This window comes from Bos indicus, chromosome 21, assembly GCF_029378745.1.
Source record: "Bos indicus isolate NIAB-ARS_2022 breed Sahiwal x Tharparkar chromosome 21, NIAB-ARS_B.indTharparkar_mat_pri_1.0, whole genome shotgun sequence".
NCBI classification, from domain to species: domain Eukaryota; kingdom Metazoa; phylum Chordata; class Mammalia; order Artiodactyla; family Bovidae; genus Bos; species Bos indicus.
The window spans coordinates 4150070-4172244 of record NC_091780.1 but is presented as its reverse complement, the minus strand read 5'-3'; the positions used below and the strand labels follow the sequence as shown (position 1 = coordinate 4172244).

The 22175-nt window shown below is 41.5% G+C and overlaps 1 protein-coding gene across 3 annotated transcripts in view; it reads left to right on the top strand.

Moving 5' to 3' along the window:
• The window catches only part of GABRB3 (gamma-aminobutyric acid type A receptor subunit beta3), a 285371-nt gene that overhangs the window by 227478 nt on the left and 35718 nt on the right, over nucleotides 1-22175 (top strand). For all 3 annotated transcript variants that reach the window (XM_070774991.1, XM_070774992.1, XM_070774990.1), the window contains exons 5-6: nucleotides 6506-6588; nucleotides 9070-9207. In XM_070774991.1, the coding sequence (XP_070631092.1) occupies nucleotides 6506-6588; nucleotides 9070-9207 (221 nt within the window). The remainder of the gene's footprint in view (nucleotides 1-6505; nucleotides 6589-9069; nucleotides 9208-22175) is intronic.

Genomic DNA, 22175 nt, shown 5'->3' with positions numbered 1-22175 from the left:
TTAAGCCAACTTTTTCACTCTCCTCTTTCACTTTCATCAAAAAGGTTGTGGAGACCCAAAGTCTCAAAGTACTTTTTTGATTCTCTCAAAATATTTTCTCCCTTCCTGTTAGAGAGTTGAACCTTCAGTGTTTTCCTTGAGACTACCTCAGTCATCCACCCTGACATTTCCATTCCTGGCAGGTGCTTGAGGTCCTGACACACACTATTCTTTTGGTTTTCACTTATAGCATTATTGCCAGTTTTGGCCTTTGAGTTGCTTTATCACCATATTGCTTGAAAATCAGGAGACTGTCCGTGTCATTTGCCTGATATGACAACTCATTTTACCAGAATTGATGTTCATACAACAATAGTGGATTTATGCTGAAATCTAGAAGTAAATGCTCTTGTTATAGGAAAATGCTATCTACTAAGGGCTTTGTAGTTTTATGGCACCCTGGAGAAGTATCAGGTTATGAGGCCTATTTATTTATAAGATAATTTATGCTTTGCTAATTGTGTAGTTACTTGTGTTGTATCTGTTATCTATGATGGCCACAGTGTTGCTGCGTTACAAACAGCTAGAAAGCCTATTTTCTAATGATAATAAGTGCACATTGCTTGTGTGTCTGGGTGGTTAATCAGCATCTCTGTGGATTCTGGCTGGTTTCCCCACAGACCCAGGGATGGATGGTCTCTGTTCCCTATGTCAATAGTCCTCCTAGATCCAGCAGACTCGTTTGAATGTGGCTTTTTCACAGCAGAGGCAGAAGCACAAATGTCTCTTGGAGGCTAAGCTTGGGACTGTCGGTCCACACATTCTGTCAGACAGAGCAGGGCACAAAATTGACCCATATTGTTTGAAAATCAGGGCCACAAAGTCGTCCAGGAGTGGGGAGACAGTTCTTCTTTAGTGAGAAGAATTGCAAATGACATGGCAAAGAGAGTAGGTACTGGGAAGGGTAAAGGAATGGGGCTGCCACCACGTTCAACTTACTGCAACGATTTCCCCAGCAACATACTCAACGAGTCTGTATAGCAAAGGCATTTGGACATTTCTGAGAATTTATCTTCATATGTTTATTATCAAGTAAAAATGGGGACAACTTCAGTGTTGGCTATGTTCTATGCCTCCTCCACAATGAGTAATAAGCACTTGCTTTAGAAGGATGCTCAGTTCACTTCAGTCGCTCAGTCATGTCCAAGTCTTTGCAACCCCATGGACTGCAGCACACCAGGCTTCCCTGTCCATCACCAACTCCCGGAGCTTACTCAAACTCAGGTCCGTTGAGTCAGTGATGCCATCCAACCATCTCATCCTCTGTCCTCCCCTTCTCCTCCTGCCCTCAATCTTTCCCAGCATCACTGTCTTTACCAATGAGTCAGTTCTTCACATCAGGTGGCCAAAGTATTGGAGTTTCAGGTTCAGCAACCTGAGAAGGATGCTCAGTTGATCTGAATTATATGATTAGGTCCTTTAACCTAGCATTTGAATTTATATTCTTGGAAAAATGATTGATGTCTCCACTGCCTGGTACTCCTGGAGTCAATACAGAATTGGAGATAAGTGTGAGTTACATGGGAGTAGTTGTAGAAGGCTAAATGGCTACCCATAAGGCAGTGCCCCGAGTTTGCAGCTGTTCTCTGGCCATAAGTAGCAACCATTGCCAAACTTCTCAGACATTTGAGCATCCCCAGTGCAAGTGTTCTTGCCTGGAGAATGAGAATCCCAGGGATGGCGGAGTCTGGTGGGCTGCCATCTGTGGGGTCGCACAGAGTCGGACACAACTGAAGCGACTTAGCAGCAGCAACAGTGCAAGCCAGGAATTACACAGGAGGTACTACTAACTTGCTCCTGGTCCTGTTTAACAGGATTTTAATTCAGAGGCCATGACCTCAACAATGGCAGCATTTTGCTGTGATCCTCATGGGCATGGAAGCTGAAAAACTCACAAGCATGAAAATCAGCCTGTTGAGGATTTATTCTGCACCTGAACGATTCACAGACACCACCAGTCTATCAGCACATGGAGTATCACCCAAGGATCTTGACCAGTGAGCCCAGGGAGCCTCTCAGAATGTCAGTAAAAGTGCAAGGCCAGAGCTCCTACTGGGAGTGCTTGCAAGAGGGTGAGTGTCCCCTCTGGCTCTGAGATTTAGGGGATTGAAACCAAGAAGGGCGTTTTCCTTGAGTTCTGCTCTGCCTGTTACTCCTGGTTCCCATATTTTCTAAGTCATTTTTGCTCAATGAACATCTACAGGACACCTGCTGTTTGCCTGTGGCTGATGTTCTAAAGACTGATGGCTCCAGGGGACCAAGCTCTTCTCCAGGTCCATCTAAGGATGAGCAAGGGACCTGCAAGTCAACAAATGGAAGGACACTCTAAGTATAAACGGTCCCAAGTGTAATGACAACACTAAAATGGGTGGTGAGAGGAGGACAGCAGAACTGAAATACTTTAGTTCTGCAAGTCCTCTGAGAAAGCTAGTCAAGGACATTTAACCTCTATTCTATCTGGTGTTAACCATGAATGTAAATTATCCATGCAAGCAGGGAGGAGAGTGTGTGTATTGCCCCATGATTCACTGTAGGTGTGGGTCCCAGAGTCCCCCTTTTCCAGCAAGGACAGGGAGCACTTGGCCAAAGAGCTGGCATTTCAGGTAAGTGTTGGTGGTGATAGTGGATGTGTGTGACCAGCCAAGAGCAGTATTTTCACCACAGCCTCTCCAGTGTCCTGTGGAGAAATCTGTGTTTGTGCAGACTGACAAACTCTTCATGACATGAAGAGGTTGCATCTGCCCTTATTATACTTTTTAATTGTTGGGATTTTAACGATGGAAGTGCTGACACCAAAGTACATCTCATAAGCTTGATATAATTGATAAAGTAAGAACTTTTTGACCTGCTAAAAGCTGTTCTTCCCAGAAGTAGTTTCTAGACAGTGTCCAAAGATGGCAGATGTTCCATTATAGATTTTAAACTTGCTGAGATGATGCTTCCCTTACAAAGTACACAATTATTGACTGCTAAACATATCTTTAGGGATATATCACTTACACAGGACTACCTACTAAACTGTACCATATTCCACAGTGGGCAAAATACCACTGCTGTTACTGCAGGTGTAGCATTAAAATATTTATTTTCTCCCTTTACATATTATATTTCCAACTTGTCACATATATGAGATATATACATGGATACAATTTCTGTGTGTGTATATTTCGGTGATCATATATATCATAAATATGTACATATGACATTTTTTATACCATACTTGCTCTTCTTTGAAAAAAAGAAGTAGGCTTTTAAAAGTTGAATATATTTTGTAATTTAAGGCAGGCGAGATATCAAGGACGTAGATGAGTGAATGCAGGTTTCAGGCTGGCCGGATCTGAGTGCCACACATGCCTTCAGGAGCATTGTATGTGACCAACATCCTTACTCTTGCCACGCCTTGGTTTGCTCATCTTCAAAATGGGAAGAAGAAGAATACCTCTACAATGTGGTTGTTGTGAGATGGAATGCATGAGTACTCAAGTGCTGAGCCCGGACCTGGGCACAAACCAGGCTCTCAGCCAGCCTTATGTAAAGTGCAGATGTGATTGCATGCTATGACGGGAAAAAAAAGGATCTACTGGAGAGAAATCTTCACCCAATATGTCTTATTGACTTCACCACTATTTCTTAGAAACAGGAGTGGAATTCTCAGCTTTCAGATGGAAGTGGAACTAGTTGTTGGTTAAGGTCACTTCTCAGGACAAATAAAATTGATTAGGAAAAATATGCAATGCATGTGCCTCTGTGCACAGGCACACACGCTTGCATGTCAGGGATTACGCAACTGGAGCTTGAACACTACTGGGGCTTCCCTGCCTTCGGTCCATCTTCATTAACTAGGCTTGAGTTCTCAGTTCTGTAGACTATGAAATTCCCTCCTATGGCTTCTGCAAAGTCCCTGGGGTACAAAATTTGGTCCTTTCACTCCAAAAGTCCAATCTCCAAACCTGTTACGAGTTTAGTCAACGTGGTTGATGGTGTGGAGGCTCTGGCTTGCTCTGCCTTTCTTGGTCTCTCTATTCCCCTGTTTCTTTTTTTCTTGCCTTCCTGTCTCAATGGCGTAAAGACCTCTTTCTTCCACTGTGTCGTGAATAGGCTCTCATGACTTAACTTTCCACCACAAGAGGGTTTTCTGTGTATTTCTTCCATAGGAGGAAGAGTAGTACATAGATGTTTATACCTTATTGCCCAAGTCCGCAGGACTCCATATAATAGTCAGTATGACACCAGAAGAAGAAGACAGGACAGCAGCTGTACTGAGGATACTCAGCAATTCTACTAGCTTCATGATTCCCATTTCCAGTGACTCCTGTGAAATACTCTACATAAGTCACAATACATGTGAGCCCCTACACAATTTGTGTGTGTGTGCGCGTGTGCTTGTGTGTGTGCATGTGTTTTAATGATGATAATTGGGAACAAAAAAGGAAAAGAAACAAAAATGGTAATCTCGGTTATTGACTCATGAAGTGAATAGGTACTTAAACATGTAGGAAAGTTTTAAAATTTGAGAATTTTTAATAGAGATCTTTTACTCCTCTTTACAAAAATTTGTAATTTTAACAGAACTTTATTCTAGTTTTGCCTTATAGGCATCTTGCATGGATGTCGGGTTGACAGCCTGCCATAAAACATGTCAGAATTTCAAAGTGTGAGGCTTGTTCTTCAGTTGGCTAGGAAGTCAGATGCTATAGAAAAATATACCAAAGAGCTATTTGTTGACTTTGGATAGAATGTAATCCACTCTTTGGAATGATGATTGGAAGTGTTATGACATTTGGAAAGGACATACTTTCACCATTGGTGTGGATCTTACAGCATATGTCTGCATGGCACTTGCATGCTATTTGTAGAGCAAAAAATAGCATTGACCCATCATTGCCAAATAGATTGATATTTTCCCTCACTGTACTGCTCAGCCGTTGGAAATTAGAATTTTCCTCAACCTGCTGCTTAACCCAGTGCTAACAGAAGGACATGCTTTACTCTGTTCCTTTGGCACCTGAGACAATCCTAACATAATTGGCACGTGCCTGGTGTCTGACAGGTGTTTTGCATCAGAACTTGCTCATGTTGCCTAAATGGTAGAAGGTTTATTGTGAATGATGTTCACATGGAAGTCTGTCCAGAGAAAGCTCAAACTAGGCTTTGGGAAAGGTGCACCTTAAAATGTCTGGAAGTTCAGTATAACTCTAGGGAACTCAGGAGAAGAGATCCCTAGAGTTCTTCCTGCTTAAGATTCTCCATTGAGTGAGCATAGCCCAGGCTTCCATTTCCACAGCTTCCACATCAGCTCTGAGATACTGCTCCCTGAGATGTGCTGTGCATGTCCCGCAATGCTGTGTGCTGTGGCCCAGCCTTAGTGCTGCTATCTCCTTATCGACTCTCTGCACTGTCTCCACCTCTGTTATGCTTTCTTATGCCTGACTCTCCAGTTCAAAAATGGCATCATGAACCTCTAATTCATGAACTTGCAAATTCAGCTCTATTCTCATCTTTAATTCATCTCCATGAAAGGGAATTCCTTTAGCTCTGTTTTGCCTTTTGCCAAGCTGCATCCTAGACTCTTGGTCAACTCATTATTGGCTGTCCTTGAATCAGGGACCTAGCCCAGTATGGTAAGCTGGGACTGTGGTGCAGAAGGGCTGGGAATTCTAGGAAGAGAATAAAACATGGTAGCCTAATCATTGCATTTTCAACAGAGGCTTTGAGTAGGTTGGTTTCTCTAAAATGAGGCTTTTGGCAGAGTAGGAAATGAACTTAATGTTTTTGATCTTCATGTACAGTGGGTTTAACCATTGCCCAGTAGAGGCTTAACTATCCTTAGGTCACAATATAAATCCTTTCTATGGCTGCAGCTGACCTCAAGAGATACTAACCCCTCAGTTTTGATTCATAATCAATAATGTGGAAGCCAAATATTCTCTTTGAAAAGATAGATGATCTTGTGGTGAAAAGGCCTGGAATATTATTAGTCCAACAGACAACTGTAATAAAATAGAATCAAGTAGTTTGGCTCAGAGTTCCAAGGTGCAGCCTGTGGACTGGGAGCTACATGAATATTTCACACTGAAAGCCAAAGAATTCAGTTTTAATCTAAATCAAGGGTGTTAACCACCAGGTATATTTTCTCTGTGCAATAGAAGTTAGAGTGTCACTAGACAAGGAGACAGAATAAAAATGGAAGGTAAGTGCTTCCTAAGAAGCCCCTTTCTCTGCCCCTGATTATCCAAAGTTAACAAGATAAAATTTTATAATTATATATATGTTGCTTTTTTTGGATAAAGCAGGCCTGCAGTATCATGAAATATATCATGTATATCATGTATGTATATCATGGAATGTATTTAATCAGGTATGCTTTGAGGAAAGGGGTCCTACCTGCTGATTACTCAGTGTTTGTCTAGAAGCAGTTTTCCTGCTGTATTTCTCATCCCATCTACCCTTACTCTGTATGTTTCAGAATCACGACGACCGCAGCATGCATGATGGACCTGAGAAGATACCCCTTGGATGAGCAGAACTGCACCCTGGAGATTGAAAGCTGTGTGTATCTGTATTTCTTTTTCATGCACTTTGTGTTTTAGGCCTTCTTATCTTTATTTGGCAAGGCATATATAATTTTTTATGATGTAATTTTTAACTGTCTTAAAGATCAGAGGTTTAATCCTCCACTCTGCAAATTTTACTTTCATGATAGAGGGCAAGAGAGAGAGACAGAGAGAGGCTCAGTATAAAGAGTTCTCCAGTCTAATTTGACTAAGAGTCTGTCTGCTGTGCTGAAATAAAATAAGACAAATGCTCTCCATCTCAGTCTCTTCAGTGAGAAGAAAATGAACTCTGAGAGGTGGTGTCTCACAATGTGCTTCATCATGTACAAGTTGCTGTACTCCTGGGACCCTCTGCAGTTGGAGTAAACCTCATTTCGCATTAGGAGCTCAGCTTTACAAGCCAGCTATTTCTACATCTTGGCAATTTTCTTCAATTTGAAGAGTATTCAGATGCCTTATTGATAATTCAGTGTTGAGTAGCACTTCTCTTATGAGGGGAAGAGCTGCATCCACATAGTCTAAGAAACAGATGTCCTGCTCCCTGACCTGACCCCTGGCATATCCATATATGGCTGCTGCCACTGTGTCTTCTCCTGGCCCACTGTAGATCAGTTTATCAGCCTCAGGTGAATTTAGGTTGTCAGCATTTGTATTGAATTTTGGGGGATGGCAAGCGACTAACTTTGCCATGCGTTTATTGCGTGTATGGTGAGAAGTGAATGTCTTGGTGGATGAACACGCTGAGGAGCTGCACTGGAGGCAGACTGGTGTTTACACCTCTCCATGTGCCTCTTGCTTCCACACAACACGACGGCCATGATTTCTGAGAGCTGTGCTTTCAGAAGGTGAAGGATGGAGGCATAGGATATTTAGCATGAAGACTTCAGGGAAAGATGATGTTGAAGGGCTGATAGTTGAAGGGCTACTTTAGGAAGTTACGTAGATTCTGTATGGTCAGAGGACACAACTCCAAGGAGCTGAAAGTTTCAGGAAGGCCAATTTGGATCTAAGTGAGGGAGCAGATCCTGTTCAACTGGAAACCATAATGAGTGGCCTTGGAGACTGTAGATTCTGTTACCACAATCTTTAATTGAAGTGGAGGATGGGCAGGAAGGTCCTTTTTAAAGCAATTGAACAGAAGAGGGATTCTCCCAATTTTCTGGTGACCTGACTACACACGTGTTATTAAAGTCAAGATGCAAATGTATGGAAGAGTGGGCCACTTGAAGATTTGGATGTACCCTCAGAGGGCGTGTAAGCTCTGCACACAGCATGCTGGTCTGAACCACAGCCGGAAGGCTAGAGAGGCTGGACTGTGTGTGCAGGGGAGGGGGCCTGCACTTACAACACACAGAGGGGTCAGCCTTGTGGATTCTTGGGATCCTTGTAAGGACTTTGGACTTGTTCCGCTAATTGCATTGGGAAACATTTGAGGGCTTTAAGCAGAAGAGTGACTTGATGAGATCTGTGCTTTATTAGTGATCGCCATGGCCACTGGGTGAGAATGGAGTGCCATGCAGTCAGAGGGGAGGGTGGGGAAAGAAGGTGTGCCCACCGTAATCCCGAAGGGATGACAGCAGATGGACCAGGGAGCCGGCAGGGACTGTGGGGGCAGTCATCCCCACAGCTTTGGTCTGTTTGTATAATGTCAGATATTTAGTGTCTGCCTCGTATATGTTCAAATAAAAAAAAGTTTTTATATTTATAGGGTATTTTTCTACAGGTGTGATTTTTAATTGACTTTACCACTAAAGTTGACCCAATTCTTTAGAAGACTCCTGAGTGCTGCAAATAACATCAGATACTGTTTTCCTATTTAGTCATTCTCAAGAAGCATTGATTGATTACTGAGTGAGCATGAGACCGTGCCAAGAGCTGGTTTTGAAGCTATAATCTGGCTAATAACCATTCGTCTTTCTACTGAGAGCACTGCTCAAATCTCTAAGGGCCAAGAGAGTCCCCACAAAAGGCATTTCTAAGGTTGGCCAAACTCATGGCCAGGAGCACCTCATGACACCATCCAAAATTGCCCGGCAGTTATGAAACATTGATTGGGCAAGTCCACCCTCAGTGTTCTAACTTTTTCATAGTTGAGAGAGCTGCCTTTCCAGAATTCTTTAGAATTTTACTTTTTCTTCCAACCATCTTATTCAGTGCTGTGAATATGTTTTTACTTCACATTTCTGTGCAAAGTCCAGGTCAGCCCCACAATTAGGCTTTCCAAACAGAACTTTGGTCAGAATACTCAGCCTCTCCAGTGTCTCTGCTTTTCAGCATCAGCCTGGTCCAAATCAGACAGCAAAGGTAACACAAGAATATCCAAAAGTTAGTTCTTCTAATGATAATGCATAGACAAGCACATCAACAAATTTCCTTCACACATGGGCAAGCTGTTACTTCCATTTTAGTAGTGTCAGTTTCTTTAGACAAAATGATGCTTCATTTCTGCCCTGTCCCTGCTTCTGTCTCCTGGCAGATGGCTACACCACAGATGACATCGAGTTTTACTGGCGCGGGGGCGATAAGGCTGTGACTGGCGTGGAGAGGATTGAGCTCCCACAGTTCTCCATTGTGGAGCATCGTCTGGTCTCCAGGAATGTCGTCTTTGCCACAGGTGAGTCTTGTGTCCCCTCGTGCTCTCTGGAGGGATAGTGGCTGCCTGGGCCATGTTGCTGTCATTGTGAAATACCCTGCTGCTGATTCCAGTGCTTGGTCCCCCAAAAAAGGACCATCGTCAGTCACTCATCATCTTCTGTACCCCTTTCACTGCATCTAGAAGGAATGGATAAGCTCTGATGGGTAGGAAGGAGCAGCTGACCAGGAGATGCTCTCTGTGCTTATTGAGAAGCTAAAAGGCTGAGGTTGAATTTAACCAACCATTGTTTGATATGCTATCTAGGTTGTACTTTGCCAACAAAGGTTCGTCTAGTCAAGGCTATGGTTTTTCCTATGGTCATGTATGGATGTGAGAGTTGGACTGTGAGGAAGGCTGAGCACCGAAGAATTGATGCTTTTGAACTGTGGTGTTGGAGAAGACTCTTGACAGTCCCTTGGACTGCAAGGAGATCCAACCAGTCCATTCTGAAGGAGATCAGCCCTGGGATTTCTTTGGAAGGAATGATGCTAAAGCTGAAACTCCAGTACTTTGGCCACCTCATGCAAAGAGTTGACTCATTGGAAAAGACTCTGATGCTGGGAGGGATTGGGGGCAAGAGGAGAAGGGGACGACAGAGGATGAGATGGCTGGATGGCATCACTGACTCGATGGACATGAGTCTGAGTGAACTCCGGGAGTTGGTGATGGACAGGGAGGCCTGGCGTGCTGCGATTCATGGGGTTGGAAAGAGTTGGACGCGACTGAGTGACTGACCTGATCTGATTATTTGATAACATAAGCAGCTTTCTCTCTGGGCAGACAAGAGGCCACTGATAGCCTTGGAGGCAGGAAGGAAGGGGAGGGAGGAAGACCTGAGGAGGCAAGTGCTGTGCTTTCCAAAGTAAGAGACCTTCTCCCCTCTTCTGGGCTGGCAGTCGGCCCCGGTTCCAGGAACATGAGTCCCTGCCATTAGTGCTGCCTCTTCAGACACAGTCATCTGCTCCTGCTGTCATCTGGGAAGCCGTCCCACCCTGGGTTTCACTGTCATCTTTGTTTCAGCTGTCCGAAGACTAAGAAGTCTGTGCTTGCTGAGTTTTTTTTTTAAACTTCCATTCGTATCTCTTACAGTGGGTGGTGCTTTCTCAGTGTTCTTGCTAAAGGCTGTGTTGTAGCTGAGAGGATAAACGAAAGTCCTCTGTAAACTGAAGGGTATCCTAAAGGCCACAAACTCTGGATGGAGGATTCTCAGTGAGGGCAGAGCTGGGACCTCCCATCTTAGCTTTTTCCTGACCATGCAGCTTAAACCACACCAAGTGGAAAGTGGTTAGCCCTGGTCCTATACTGGCATTCATGTAGCCCATGGCCTGCACTCTGCCTGTGGGCTCTAGCCTGAGTGCCTGGGACTCACAGCTGCCTGTCTCCCTTAACCTGGCCACCTTCTACTCACTCTTCGGCTTAATCAAGATGCTCTGCCTCTGTGAAGCCTTCGGCCTCTGCTCTGCCCACATGCTGTCTCCCAGGTGGGCTTAGGTGAGGGCTCTACACCCCGGCAGTGCTGCGCTAACCCTGTAGGAGGGGCCTGGCCTGGGCACAGCTGACCATGCTCCATGCCCCCTCCTCGTGGGATGCCTGCTATGCCACAGACATGCAGCCAGTCTTCACAGGGCCAGCTTCCCTCCTCTCTACCTAGCCTCACAGACGAAGGAATGTGCAAGTAGACAGATGCCTGAATGTTTAAGATCTGTCTTCATGCACTGCTACCTTCTCCTGTTTCTTAAGGCGTCCTGCAAACGTGCCTACAGTCTCTAAAGAAGACACATGGAGGTCCTCACCTTGGATGGATGGGAAGGCCGAAAGGCACATGGGCTTATCATTAAGGAGTAGTTTCCACAACCAAGAAAATTGCCCTGTGATGTATTGCAGAAAATGATTTATTGCTTTTAAAACTGGGTTTCAAACTGTTCCATGCTCCAAGTGATGTGAGCAGCACTCTGCTCAGAACTCAGGGGTAGTCTTGTCTCAGTGTAGGAGTCCTGCCCATGCCTGTCTTTGTCAGAAGATTGCAGATAGGGCTGTTCAGGCACTGCCAAGAGGCCCTTTTATTGCATTTCCATGCAACCTTCTTAAAAGCCTGATGAGGCATCTGTGGAGGGTGGGTGCTTCCACGTGGAAGTGCAACCATGAATCCTTTTGCTTAAAAGCACTTGGGGACACATTTTTCTAGGTGCAATCTGCCTTTCTTTTAAGTAGGTGTATGGCAGAAGGTATCCTAAACATATCTGGAGATGGTACACACTGCAGAAATGGGGGCACATACGTAAACTCGTGATGCTGAGAGTGAGCCTGCCCTCAGAACGTGCTGTTTAGTCCTCTTCTGTTCTTGATGACTTTCTGCATTCACAGGATGTTGCCGGGGGCTCACCATCAGTTAATCAATATCAGTTCTCTCATCCTTCAAAACGCCTGCATTTTAAAACTATTCTAATTTGCTTACTTATGTAGAAATGTCATAGGCCACATTGTTACAAAACTATTTCAAAATTAAATATTATACCAATTATTTCCTTTCCATAAGTCTTCTGAATTAATGAGATTTCGATCAGTCAACTGGATTGAAGGACTCTCAAGCCTGAAAGAGAATTCTAGGAAAAGGGATTAGGAAAGACCCAATGCTCTGGCTTCCCTTGTGGCTCAGATGGTAGAGAATCCATCTGCATTGCAGGAGACTCAGGTTTGATCCTTAGGTCAGGAAGATCCTCTGGAGAAAGGAACGGCAACCCACTCCAATATTCTTGCCTGGAGAATCCCATGGACAGAGGAGCCTGGCAGGCTACAGTCCATGGGGTCGCAGATAGCTGGATGCACTAACACTTCCACTTTCACTTTCAATGCCCTGGAGTTTTCTAGAGACGCCCCTTCTCAGGGTCTTGAGGGCAAAATTCCGAGCCTCACCTACCTCTCCCTCCTGTCTCTTTGAGGACCTTGTAGACAGCTCCTTGCCATGGTTTCCCAAGGGGTACAGTCCTAATCCATCTCCTGAGTAACATGGGTTGCAGGCTGCAGGGCAGGACAGACATGAATATTCACTGCACAGAGTCATGAATATTCACTCAACAGCTGGCATAAACAAAGCCTGGGGCTGAAGCCCGGGTCAGAGAAGGAACAGGGTGGGACTGGTCCAGTGGGACTGCTCACAGCCAGCAAGCATTCAGCAGCGTGCCCTGGACAGCATCAGGTAGCCTCTTACCTAGAGGGGCGTTTAGCGGGGATTAAGCCACAGTAAGAGAGCTCCTGTTCAAGAGACAGTACGTAAAAGGTTTAAAAACTCAGACCCTGGAGCCAGAATTGCCAGAGCTTAAGTATAGACTCTGGAACTTTCTAGCAAGGTGACCTGCCGCAGGCGATCTCTAGGGGAAAAAACGAAGATATTCATGATATATATTTGATAAAATTGTAGAGAATTACATGAGTTTGCATAAATAAAAAGCCTAGAATAGTGTGTGATCCATGGTGAACACTGATTGTTCTATGCTGTGCTTAGTTGCTCAGTTGTGTCCGACTCTTTGCAGCCCCATGGACTGCAACCCACTGGCCTCCTCTGTCCATGGCGACTCTCCAGGCAAGAATACTGGAGTGGGTTGCCATGCCCTCCTCCAGGGGATCTTCCCAACCCAGGGATCAAACCCAGGTCTCCTGTATTGCAGGTTGATTTTTTACTGACTGATCCACCAGGGAATCCCTGATTAGCTTTCATCAATTAAATTGTGTGGGTCCAGAAAATAGATACTCTTGCAGTTGCCCAGAGCTTTAAATATTAGAAAATGTATGACATTATTCTCCTGAATTATTGAAAATTATGTAACTGACTCCTAATTGTTATCTGAGGGTTTCTTGAGAATAGCACTTGTTTGGGGTTCATATCTGTATCCCTAATACATATTCCAGCATCTAACCCACTCAATAGTTTGAAAATGGAATGGTTATAGAATTATGAGAGGACATTTCACGGTCATTACTAACTATGTAGTCATCCCTAATTAAATGGATCATTTCTGCAAAACAGATACTATATAAATTAATAGCATTATATTTTCAAATATTTAATGTATTAAAATATAATTTTAAAGAGAAAAATCCCCATAATACCTCATTGTACTTGGGGAGGAAATTAAGTATATCTCTGTCCAGAAGGAAGGAGCTTTGTGGCCATGAGTGCATTTTTAAAGACAACAAAGAAATAACTGAGTTAGTTCATCTCAACAAATAATTATTCAGTTTCTGCCATGATTCAGCATACAGGTTTTGGAAAAAATATTTGATCCTCTTATAACTCAAAGAAAATGAAGTAAGACTTTATTACTCACTCTGACGTCTATCCAAGTCTTTAAAGATCTTAATGATCTGGATAAACACGATGGTGTGGGCACTCACCTAGAGCCAGACATCCTGAAGTGTGAAGTCAAGTGGGCTTTAGGAAGTATCACTATGAACAAAGCTACTGAAGGTGATGGAATTCCAGCTGAGCTATTTCAAATCCTAAAAGATGATGCTGTTAAAGTGTGGCACTCAACTTGCCAGCAGATTTGGAAAACTCAACAGTGGCCACAAGATGGAAAGGGTCAGTTTGCATTCCAATCCCAAAGAAGAACAATGTCAAAGAATGTTCAAACCACCACACAATTGCACTCATCTCACACGCTAGCAAAGTAATGCTCAAAATCCTTCAAGCTAGGCTTAAACAGTATGTGAATAAGAATTTCCAGATGTTCAATTGGGTTTAGAAAAGACAGAGATCAAATTGTCAACATACTTTGGATCATAGAAAAAGCTAAAGAATTCTAGAAAAATATCTACTTCTGCTCCATTGACTATGCTAAAGCCTTTGACTACGTGGATCACAACAAACTGTGGAAGACTCTTAAAGAGATGGAAATACCAGATCGCCTTACCTGCCTCCTGTTAAACTGTTTGCAGGTCAAGAAGCAACAATTAGAACTGGACATGGAACAACAGACTGGTTCCATATTGGGAAAGGAGTACTTCAAGTCACCCTCTGTATTGTCACCCTGCTTATTTAACTTCATGTGAAATACAGGGCTGGATGAAGCATAAGCTGGAATCAAGAGTGCTGGGAGAAATATCAATAACCTCAGATTAACACTATGCTTATGGCAGAAAGTGAAGAGGAATTAAAGAGCTTTTGATGAGGGTGAAAGAAGAGAATGAAAAAGCTGGCTTGAAACTCAACATTCAAAAAACTAAGATCATGGCATCCAGTCCCATTCAGTTCAGTTCAGTTAAGTTGCTCAATGGTGTCCGACTCTTTGCAACCCCATGAATTGCAGCACGCCAGGCCTCCCTGTCCATCACCAACTCCCGGAGTTCACTCAAACTCACATCCACCGAGTCAGTGATGCCATCCAGCCATCTCATCCTCTGTCATCCCCTTCTCCTCCTGCCCTCAGTCTTTCCCAGCATCAGGGTCTTTTCAAATGAGTCAAGTCTTCGCATGAGGTGGTCAAAGTATTGGAGTTTCAGCTTTAGCATCATTCCTTCCAAAGAAATCCCAGGGTTGATCTCCTTCAGAATGGACTGGTTGGATCTCCTTGCAGTCCAAGGGACTCTCAAGAGTCTTCTCCAACACCACAGTTCAAAACCATCAATTCCTCGGTGCTCAGCTTTCTTCACAGTCCAACCCTCACATCCATACATGACTACTGGAAAAACCATAGCCTTGACTAGACAGACCTTTGTTGGCAAAGTAATGTCTCTGCTTTTGAATATGCTATCTAGGTTGGTCATAACTTTCCTTCCAAGGAGTAAGCATCTTTTAATTTCATGGCTTCATGGCAAATAGATGGGGAAAAATGGAAACAGTGACAGACTTTATTTTCTTGGGCTCCAAAATCACTTTGGATGGTGAATGCAGCCATGAAATTACAAAACACTTGTAATTTGTAAGACTGAGTGCCAAAGAATTGATGCTTTTGAACTGTGGTGTTGGAGAAGACTCTTGGGAGTCCCTTGGACTGCAAGGATATCAAACCAGTCATTTCTAAAGGAAAACAGTCCTGAATATTCATGGGAAGGACTGATGTTAAAGTTGAAGCTCCAATCCTTTGGCCACCTGAGGCAAAGAAGTGACTCATTGGAAAAGACTCTGATGCTGGGAAAGATTGAAGGCAGGAGGAGAAGGGGAAGACAGAGGATGAGATGTTTGGATGGCATCAGCGACTCAATGGGCATGAGTTTGAGCAAGCTCCGGGAGATAGTGAAGGACAGGGAAGCCTGGTGTGCTGCAGTCCATGCAGTTGCAAAGAGTCGGACAGAACTGAGTGACTAAACCACAGCAACTGACTTCTAACCATAACAGTGGCATGTCCCAGGGAGACTGGTACATGGTAATTACGTTAGCCCAAATTAAAGCATAGGAAAGCTGATGCTCAAGAATGTTAATGGTTTTACCAAATTTACATAGTAAAGCTAGAAAGGACAGAAATTAATCCACAAGGTTCCTGACAGGAAATTCTGAATCTCTTTGACAAAGATTTTAAATGCTAGTTTTTTTAAGCATTATTTGAATGATTATTTTCCACACTTTTGTATATTAATGTTATAAGGTTTGTTATACAAGGTGTAGACAGTTGAGATGACAAACAATGTCGGTGGTGCCCATCTACAGCATCTGTGTCTTTCCTTCTTTTACCTCCCAGTATTAAAGGGCTGTGCATTTTCATGAGCCCTGCTTTTATGGAAGTCTCTAAAAATAGACTTTGGGAATGGAGGATTCCAAATTCTTAATCCGGGGACCTAGAACTGATTCATCCAATGTCCAGAAATCCTCAATGGCAAGAAGTGTGTCTCTGCCTTCTATATACCATGCATTTTGCTGGCAGATTAGTGGCCGTGAAACTTTTTTTTTTTTTTTAATTTTTACTGAAGTGTAGTGGATTTACAATTGCGTTAGCTTCTTGTGTACATCTATATATATATATATATATATATATACTTTTTCATATTGTTTTCGATTATGGTTCACTGTAGGATATCGAATATAGCTCCTTATACAGTAGGACTGTATGTATTATTTTGTATCTGTTAATCTCAAACTCAAACCTAATTAATCCTTCCCTTATCCTCTTCCACTTTAGTAACCATAAGTTTGTTTTCTATGTCTGTAAGTCAACTTCTGTTTTGTAAATGAGTTCACTTGTATCATATTTTAGATTCCACATATAAGTGATAGCATATGGTGTTTATCTTTGTCTGACTGACTTCACTTGGTGTGATAATCTCTAGATCCATCTATGCTACTGCAAATGGCATTATTTCATTCATCTTTATGACTGACTCATATTTTATATATATATATATATATATATATGTATATGTGCATAAAATCTGTATCTATTCATCTGTCGATGGACATTCAAGCTGCTTCCATGTCTTGACTGCTGTAAATAGTGCTCATGCCACACTGTTTCACCGAATCCCCTTCCCAGCTCCAGAACCTGTGATGTCTTGCCTTTGCCTGCAGCACAGAATCCAGTGTCCTTTACTGTGGATCCAGTTCTAGCTCTAACCTCTCCTCTTTAGTTTAGCTCTTAGCATTCCCAGCACAGAGCTTTCTTTTAGTTGCTGCATTCAGCTTTTTCTCTCCTCCACTCACTCCTGCATACTGCCTGAAGACTTTTGCCCCTGTTACAGCCCACAGTTGATGTTTCTCTTCCTCTTTTTTCTATCCATATCAAGTACATTCATCAATGGACAGTTGAATGGGATAATAGAGTTTAGCTTATTCTGTGACTACCTTCTTTAACTGAACATTGTGCTTGTGAAATCCATTTGTATCACTGTGGTTCATGGACTTTCCTTGCCACACGCGTGTGTGTGCACTGTCACTTTACTTGTGTTGGAGTCTTTGCAACGCTATGGACTGTAGCCCACCAGGCTCCTCTGTCCATGGGGATTCTCCAGACAAGAATATTGGAGTGGGAATGTTTCCTTCTGCCTTAAGAAGAATATTTTTTAAATATTTAGTTTTAAAATTTAAAAATTTAAAAATATTTTCTTTAGTGTAAGTCTCCTGGTCAGAGTTCTTCAAGTTTTTTTTTAAACAATCTGTATATGACTTTATATCATGTTTATTCTTTTTTTTTTAATTTTATTTTATTTTTAAACTTTACAATATTGTATTAGTTTTGCCAAATATCGAAATGAATCCGCCACAGGTATACCTGTGTTCCCCATCTTGAACCCTCATCCCTCCTCCCTCCCCATACCCTCCCTCTGGGTCGTCCCGGTGCACCAGCCCCAAGCATCCAGTATCGTGCATCGAACCTGGACTGGCGACTCATTTCATACATGATATTATACATGTTTCACTGCCATTCTCCCAAATCATCCCACCCTCTCCCTCTCCCACAGAGTCCATAAGACTGATCTATACATCAGTGTCTCTTTTGCTGTCTTGTACACAGGGTTATTGTTTATTCTTATAGGATGAATTTACTGTTATGAAAAGAAAGATTAGCATTTTTTCCTTCTCCATTTGAATATATGACTTTGTTTACCCCACTGTCTATTGTTTCTATTCAGAAGAGAGTTGTTGGTCTAATTGGTGCTGCTTTCAAATTGATCTATTTTTCCTCCCCTGACTAGATAGTTATAATTTTTATCATTGTTTTTTATTTCATTGCCATTTATTATATACCAAGCGACTTAGCAGTAGCAGCAGTAGCTATGACTATTAGTTACATAAGAGTAGAAAAGAAGAAAATTAGGGATACATTCTTTACAATCACATTTCAGAAAATATGAGACATTTAATTCTGTATTTTTCTGGTAACATTATAGAGAGGAAACACTTAGCTGTAATAGTGTACTATTAAAGAAAGCATTGCTGCTGCTGCTGCTAAGTTGCTTCAGTCGTGTCCGACTCTGTGTGACCCCATAGACGGAAGCCCACCAGGCTCCCCCATCCCTGGGATTCTTCAGGCAAGAACACTGGAGTGGGTTGCCATTTCCTTCTCCAATGCATGGAAGTGAAAAGTGAAAGTGAAGTCGCTCAGTTGTGTCCGACTCTTTGCGACCCCATGGACTACAGCCTACCAGGCTCCTCTGTCCATGGGATTTTCCATGCAAGAGTACTGGAGTAGGGTGCCATTGCCTTCTCTGAAAGAAAGCGTTATAAAGCTCAAAATCAAGAGATCTGAGTCCTTGGTTGTAAGGACTATGAAGGAACTGCGAAAATGTGAGCAGAGTACTTCAGTAGCAGACAGTAAGGGGATTGTGTTAAAAGAAATACTGGGTTAAGTTTATTTCAACAAATATATACAGCTAATAACCAAAGAGACCCTTAAATATCCCTCTTGACACATGATCACTGCTTTGGGACTTCAGCTTTTGTGCAAGTCTTGAATGCACATCCTACTGATGCACAAAATTTGCTCTCTACAGTTTTTGCCAAATCTGAAATTGACTCCTAACTTTTAGTTTTCTTTGAGCTTGAAAGACTGCAAATTTTGAGAAACTCATGGAGAAGAGATTACTTAATATGCTTTTTTAAATTATGTGATGTTTTTATTTCTCTTCCTTTTTTCTGGGCTGTATCTGGACTGATATATTCTGACTTTATTTCAAGATACTTCTGCCTTGATTAGAAGAAAGAGAAAGAAAAGCATCCAAAACTAAGTGATGATGAAAAATTTCTGTTAAGATACGTGAATTTTGTATTCTTCAAAAATCAGCTTCCTGCATCTATTGAGATTATCATATGGTTTTTATCTTTAAATTTGTTAACATAGTATATCACATTGATTGATTTGCATATATTGAAGAATCCTTGTATCCCTGGAATAAACCCAACGTGATCATGGTGTATGAGCTTTTTGATGTGTTGCTGAATTCCGTTTGCTAAAATTTTGTTGAGGATTTTTGCATCTATGTTCATCAGTGATATTTGCCTGTAGTTTTCTTTTTTTGTGTTGTTTTTTCTGGTTTTGATATCAAGGTGATGGTGGCCTCATAGAATGAGTTTGGAAGTGTTCCATCCTCTGCAATTTTTTGAAAGAGTTTTAGAAGGATAGGCATTAGCTCTTCTCTAAATGTTTAATAGAATTCTCCTGTGGAGTCATCTGGTCCTGGACTTTTGCTTTTTGGGAGATTTTTGATCACAGCTTCAATTTCTGTGCTTGTAATTGGGTTGTTCATAATTTCTATTTCTTTCTGGTTCAGTCTTGGAAGATTGAACTTTCCTAAGAGGTTTTCCAGGTTATCCATTTTATTGCCATATAGTTGTTCATAATAGTCTCTTATAATCCTTTGTATCTCTGCATTGTCTGTTGTAACCTCTCCTTTTTCATTTCTAATTTTGTTGATTTGATTCTTCTCTCTTTTTTTTCTTGATGAGTCTGGCTTAGAGGCTTGTCAATTTTGTTTATTTTCTCAAAGATTCTGCTTTTAGTTTTATTAATCTTTACTATTGTTTCTTTCTTTTTCATTTATTTCTGCTTAGATCTTTATGATTTCTTTCCTTCTACTCATTTTGGGGTTTTTGTTCTTCTTTTCCCAGTTGTTTTAAGTGTAAAGTTAGGTTGTCTATTCAATGTTTTTCTTGTTTCTTGAGGTAGGATTGTATTGCTATAAACTTCCCTCTTAGGACTGCTTTTGCTGCATCCCATAGGTTTTGAGTTGTGTTTTCATTGTCACTTGTTTCTAGAAAATCTTTGATTTGCCTTTTTTTAAAAATTTTATTTTATTTTTAAACTTTACATAATTATATTAGTTTTGCCAAATATCAAAATGAATCCACCACAGGTATACATGTGTTCCCCATCCTGAACCCTCCTCCCTCCTCCCTCCCCATACCATCCCTCTGGGTCGTCCCAGTGCACTAGCCCCAGGCATCCAGTATTGTGCATCGAACCTGGACTGGCAACTCTTTTCATACATGATATTTTACATGTTTCAATGCCATTCTCCCGATTTCTTCAGTAACCTGTTGGTTATTTAGAAATGTGTTGTTTAATCTCCACATGTTTGTGTTTCTTACAGTTATTTTCTTGTAATTGATATCTAGTTAACATTTTGGTCAGGGAAGATGCTTGATACAATTTCAACTTTCTTATATTTACTGAGGTTTGATTTGTGACCCAAGATGTGGTCTATTCTGGAGAGTGCTCCATATGCACTTGAGAAGGTGTATTCTTCTGTCTTTGGATGGAATGGTACTGAAGATATCAATGAGATCCATCTCATCAAATGTATCATTTAAGACCTGTGTTTCCTTATTAATTTTCTGTTTTGAAGATCTGTCCATTGGTGTGAGTTGGGTGTTCAAGTCTCCTACTATTATTGTGTTACTGTCGATTTCTCCTTTTACATCTGTTAGTGTTTGCCTTATGTATTGAGGTGTTCCCATGCTGGGTGCATAGATATTTACAATTGCTATGTCTTCCTCTTGGATTGATCCCTTGATCATTATGTAGTGTCCTTCCTTATCTTTTATAATCTTCTATATTTTAAGGTTTATTTTGTCTGATATGAGGATTACTACTCCAGCTTTCTTTTGCTTCCCATTTGCATGGAATATATTTTCCCACCCTCTCACTTTGAGTCTACATGTGTCTTTTGGTCTGAAGTAGGTTTCTTGTAGACAGCATATATATGGGTCTTGTTTTTGTATCCATTCAGCCAGTCTGTGTCTTTGACAAAATTCAGCACCCATTTATGATTAAAACTCTTCAAAAAAATGGGCATAGAAGGAGCCTACCTCAATGTAGTAAAGGTCATTTATCATAAGCCTACAGCAAACATTATTCTCAGTGCTGAAAACTGAAAGCATTCCACTTAAGATCAGGAACAAAACTCGGGTGTCCACTTTCACCACTACTATTCAACATAGTTCTGGAAGCCCTAGCTACAGCAATCAGAGAAGAAAAAGAAATGAAAGGAATCCAGATCAGAAAGGAAGTAAAGCCTTCTCTGTTTGCAGATGACATGATACTGTACATAGAAAACCCTAAAAATAGTATCAGAAAATTACTAGAGCTAATTGTGAATTTAGCAAAGTTGCAGGATACAAAATCAATACACAGAAATCACTTGCATTTCTATATACTAACAATGAGAAATTAGAAAGATCAGTTAAGGAATCAGTCCCATTCACCATTGCAACAAAAAGAATTAAATATCTAGGAATAAACTTACCTAAGGAGACGAAAGAACTATACACAGAAAATTATAAGACATTGATGAAAGAAATCGAAGATGGCATAAACAGATGGAGAGATATTCCACATTCCTGGGTAGGAAGAATCAATGTTATGAAAATGAGCATACTGACAAATGCAATCTACAGATTTAACGTGATCCATATCAAATTACCAATGGCATTTTTTACAGAACTAGAACAAAAAATTTCACAATTCATATGGAAAGGCAAAAGACCCCAAATAGCCAAAGAAGTCTTGAGAAAGAAGAATAGAGCTAGAGGAATCAATCTTCCTGACTTCAGATTATACTACAAAGCTACAGTCATCAAGACAGTATGGTACTGGCACAAAAAAAGAAATATAGACCAATGGAACAAGATAGAAAGCCCAGACATAAACCCATGCACCTATGGGTACCTTATTTTTGACAAGGAGGCAAGAATATACAATGAGGCAGAAACAGCCTTTTCAATAAATGGTGCTGGGAAAACTGGACAGGTACATGTAAAAGAATGAAAATAGAATACCTCCTAACACCATACATAAAGATAAACTCAAAATGGATTAAAGACCTAAATGTAAGACCACAAACTGTAAAACTCTTAGAGGAAAACATAGGCAGAACACTCGATGACATAAATCAAAGCAAGATCCTCTATGACCCACCTCCTAGAGTAATGGAAATAAAAACACAAGTAAACAAGTGGGACCTGATTAAACTTAAAAGCTTTTGCATGGCAAAGGAAACTATAAGCAAGGTGAAAAGACACC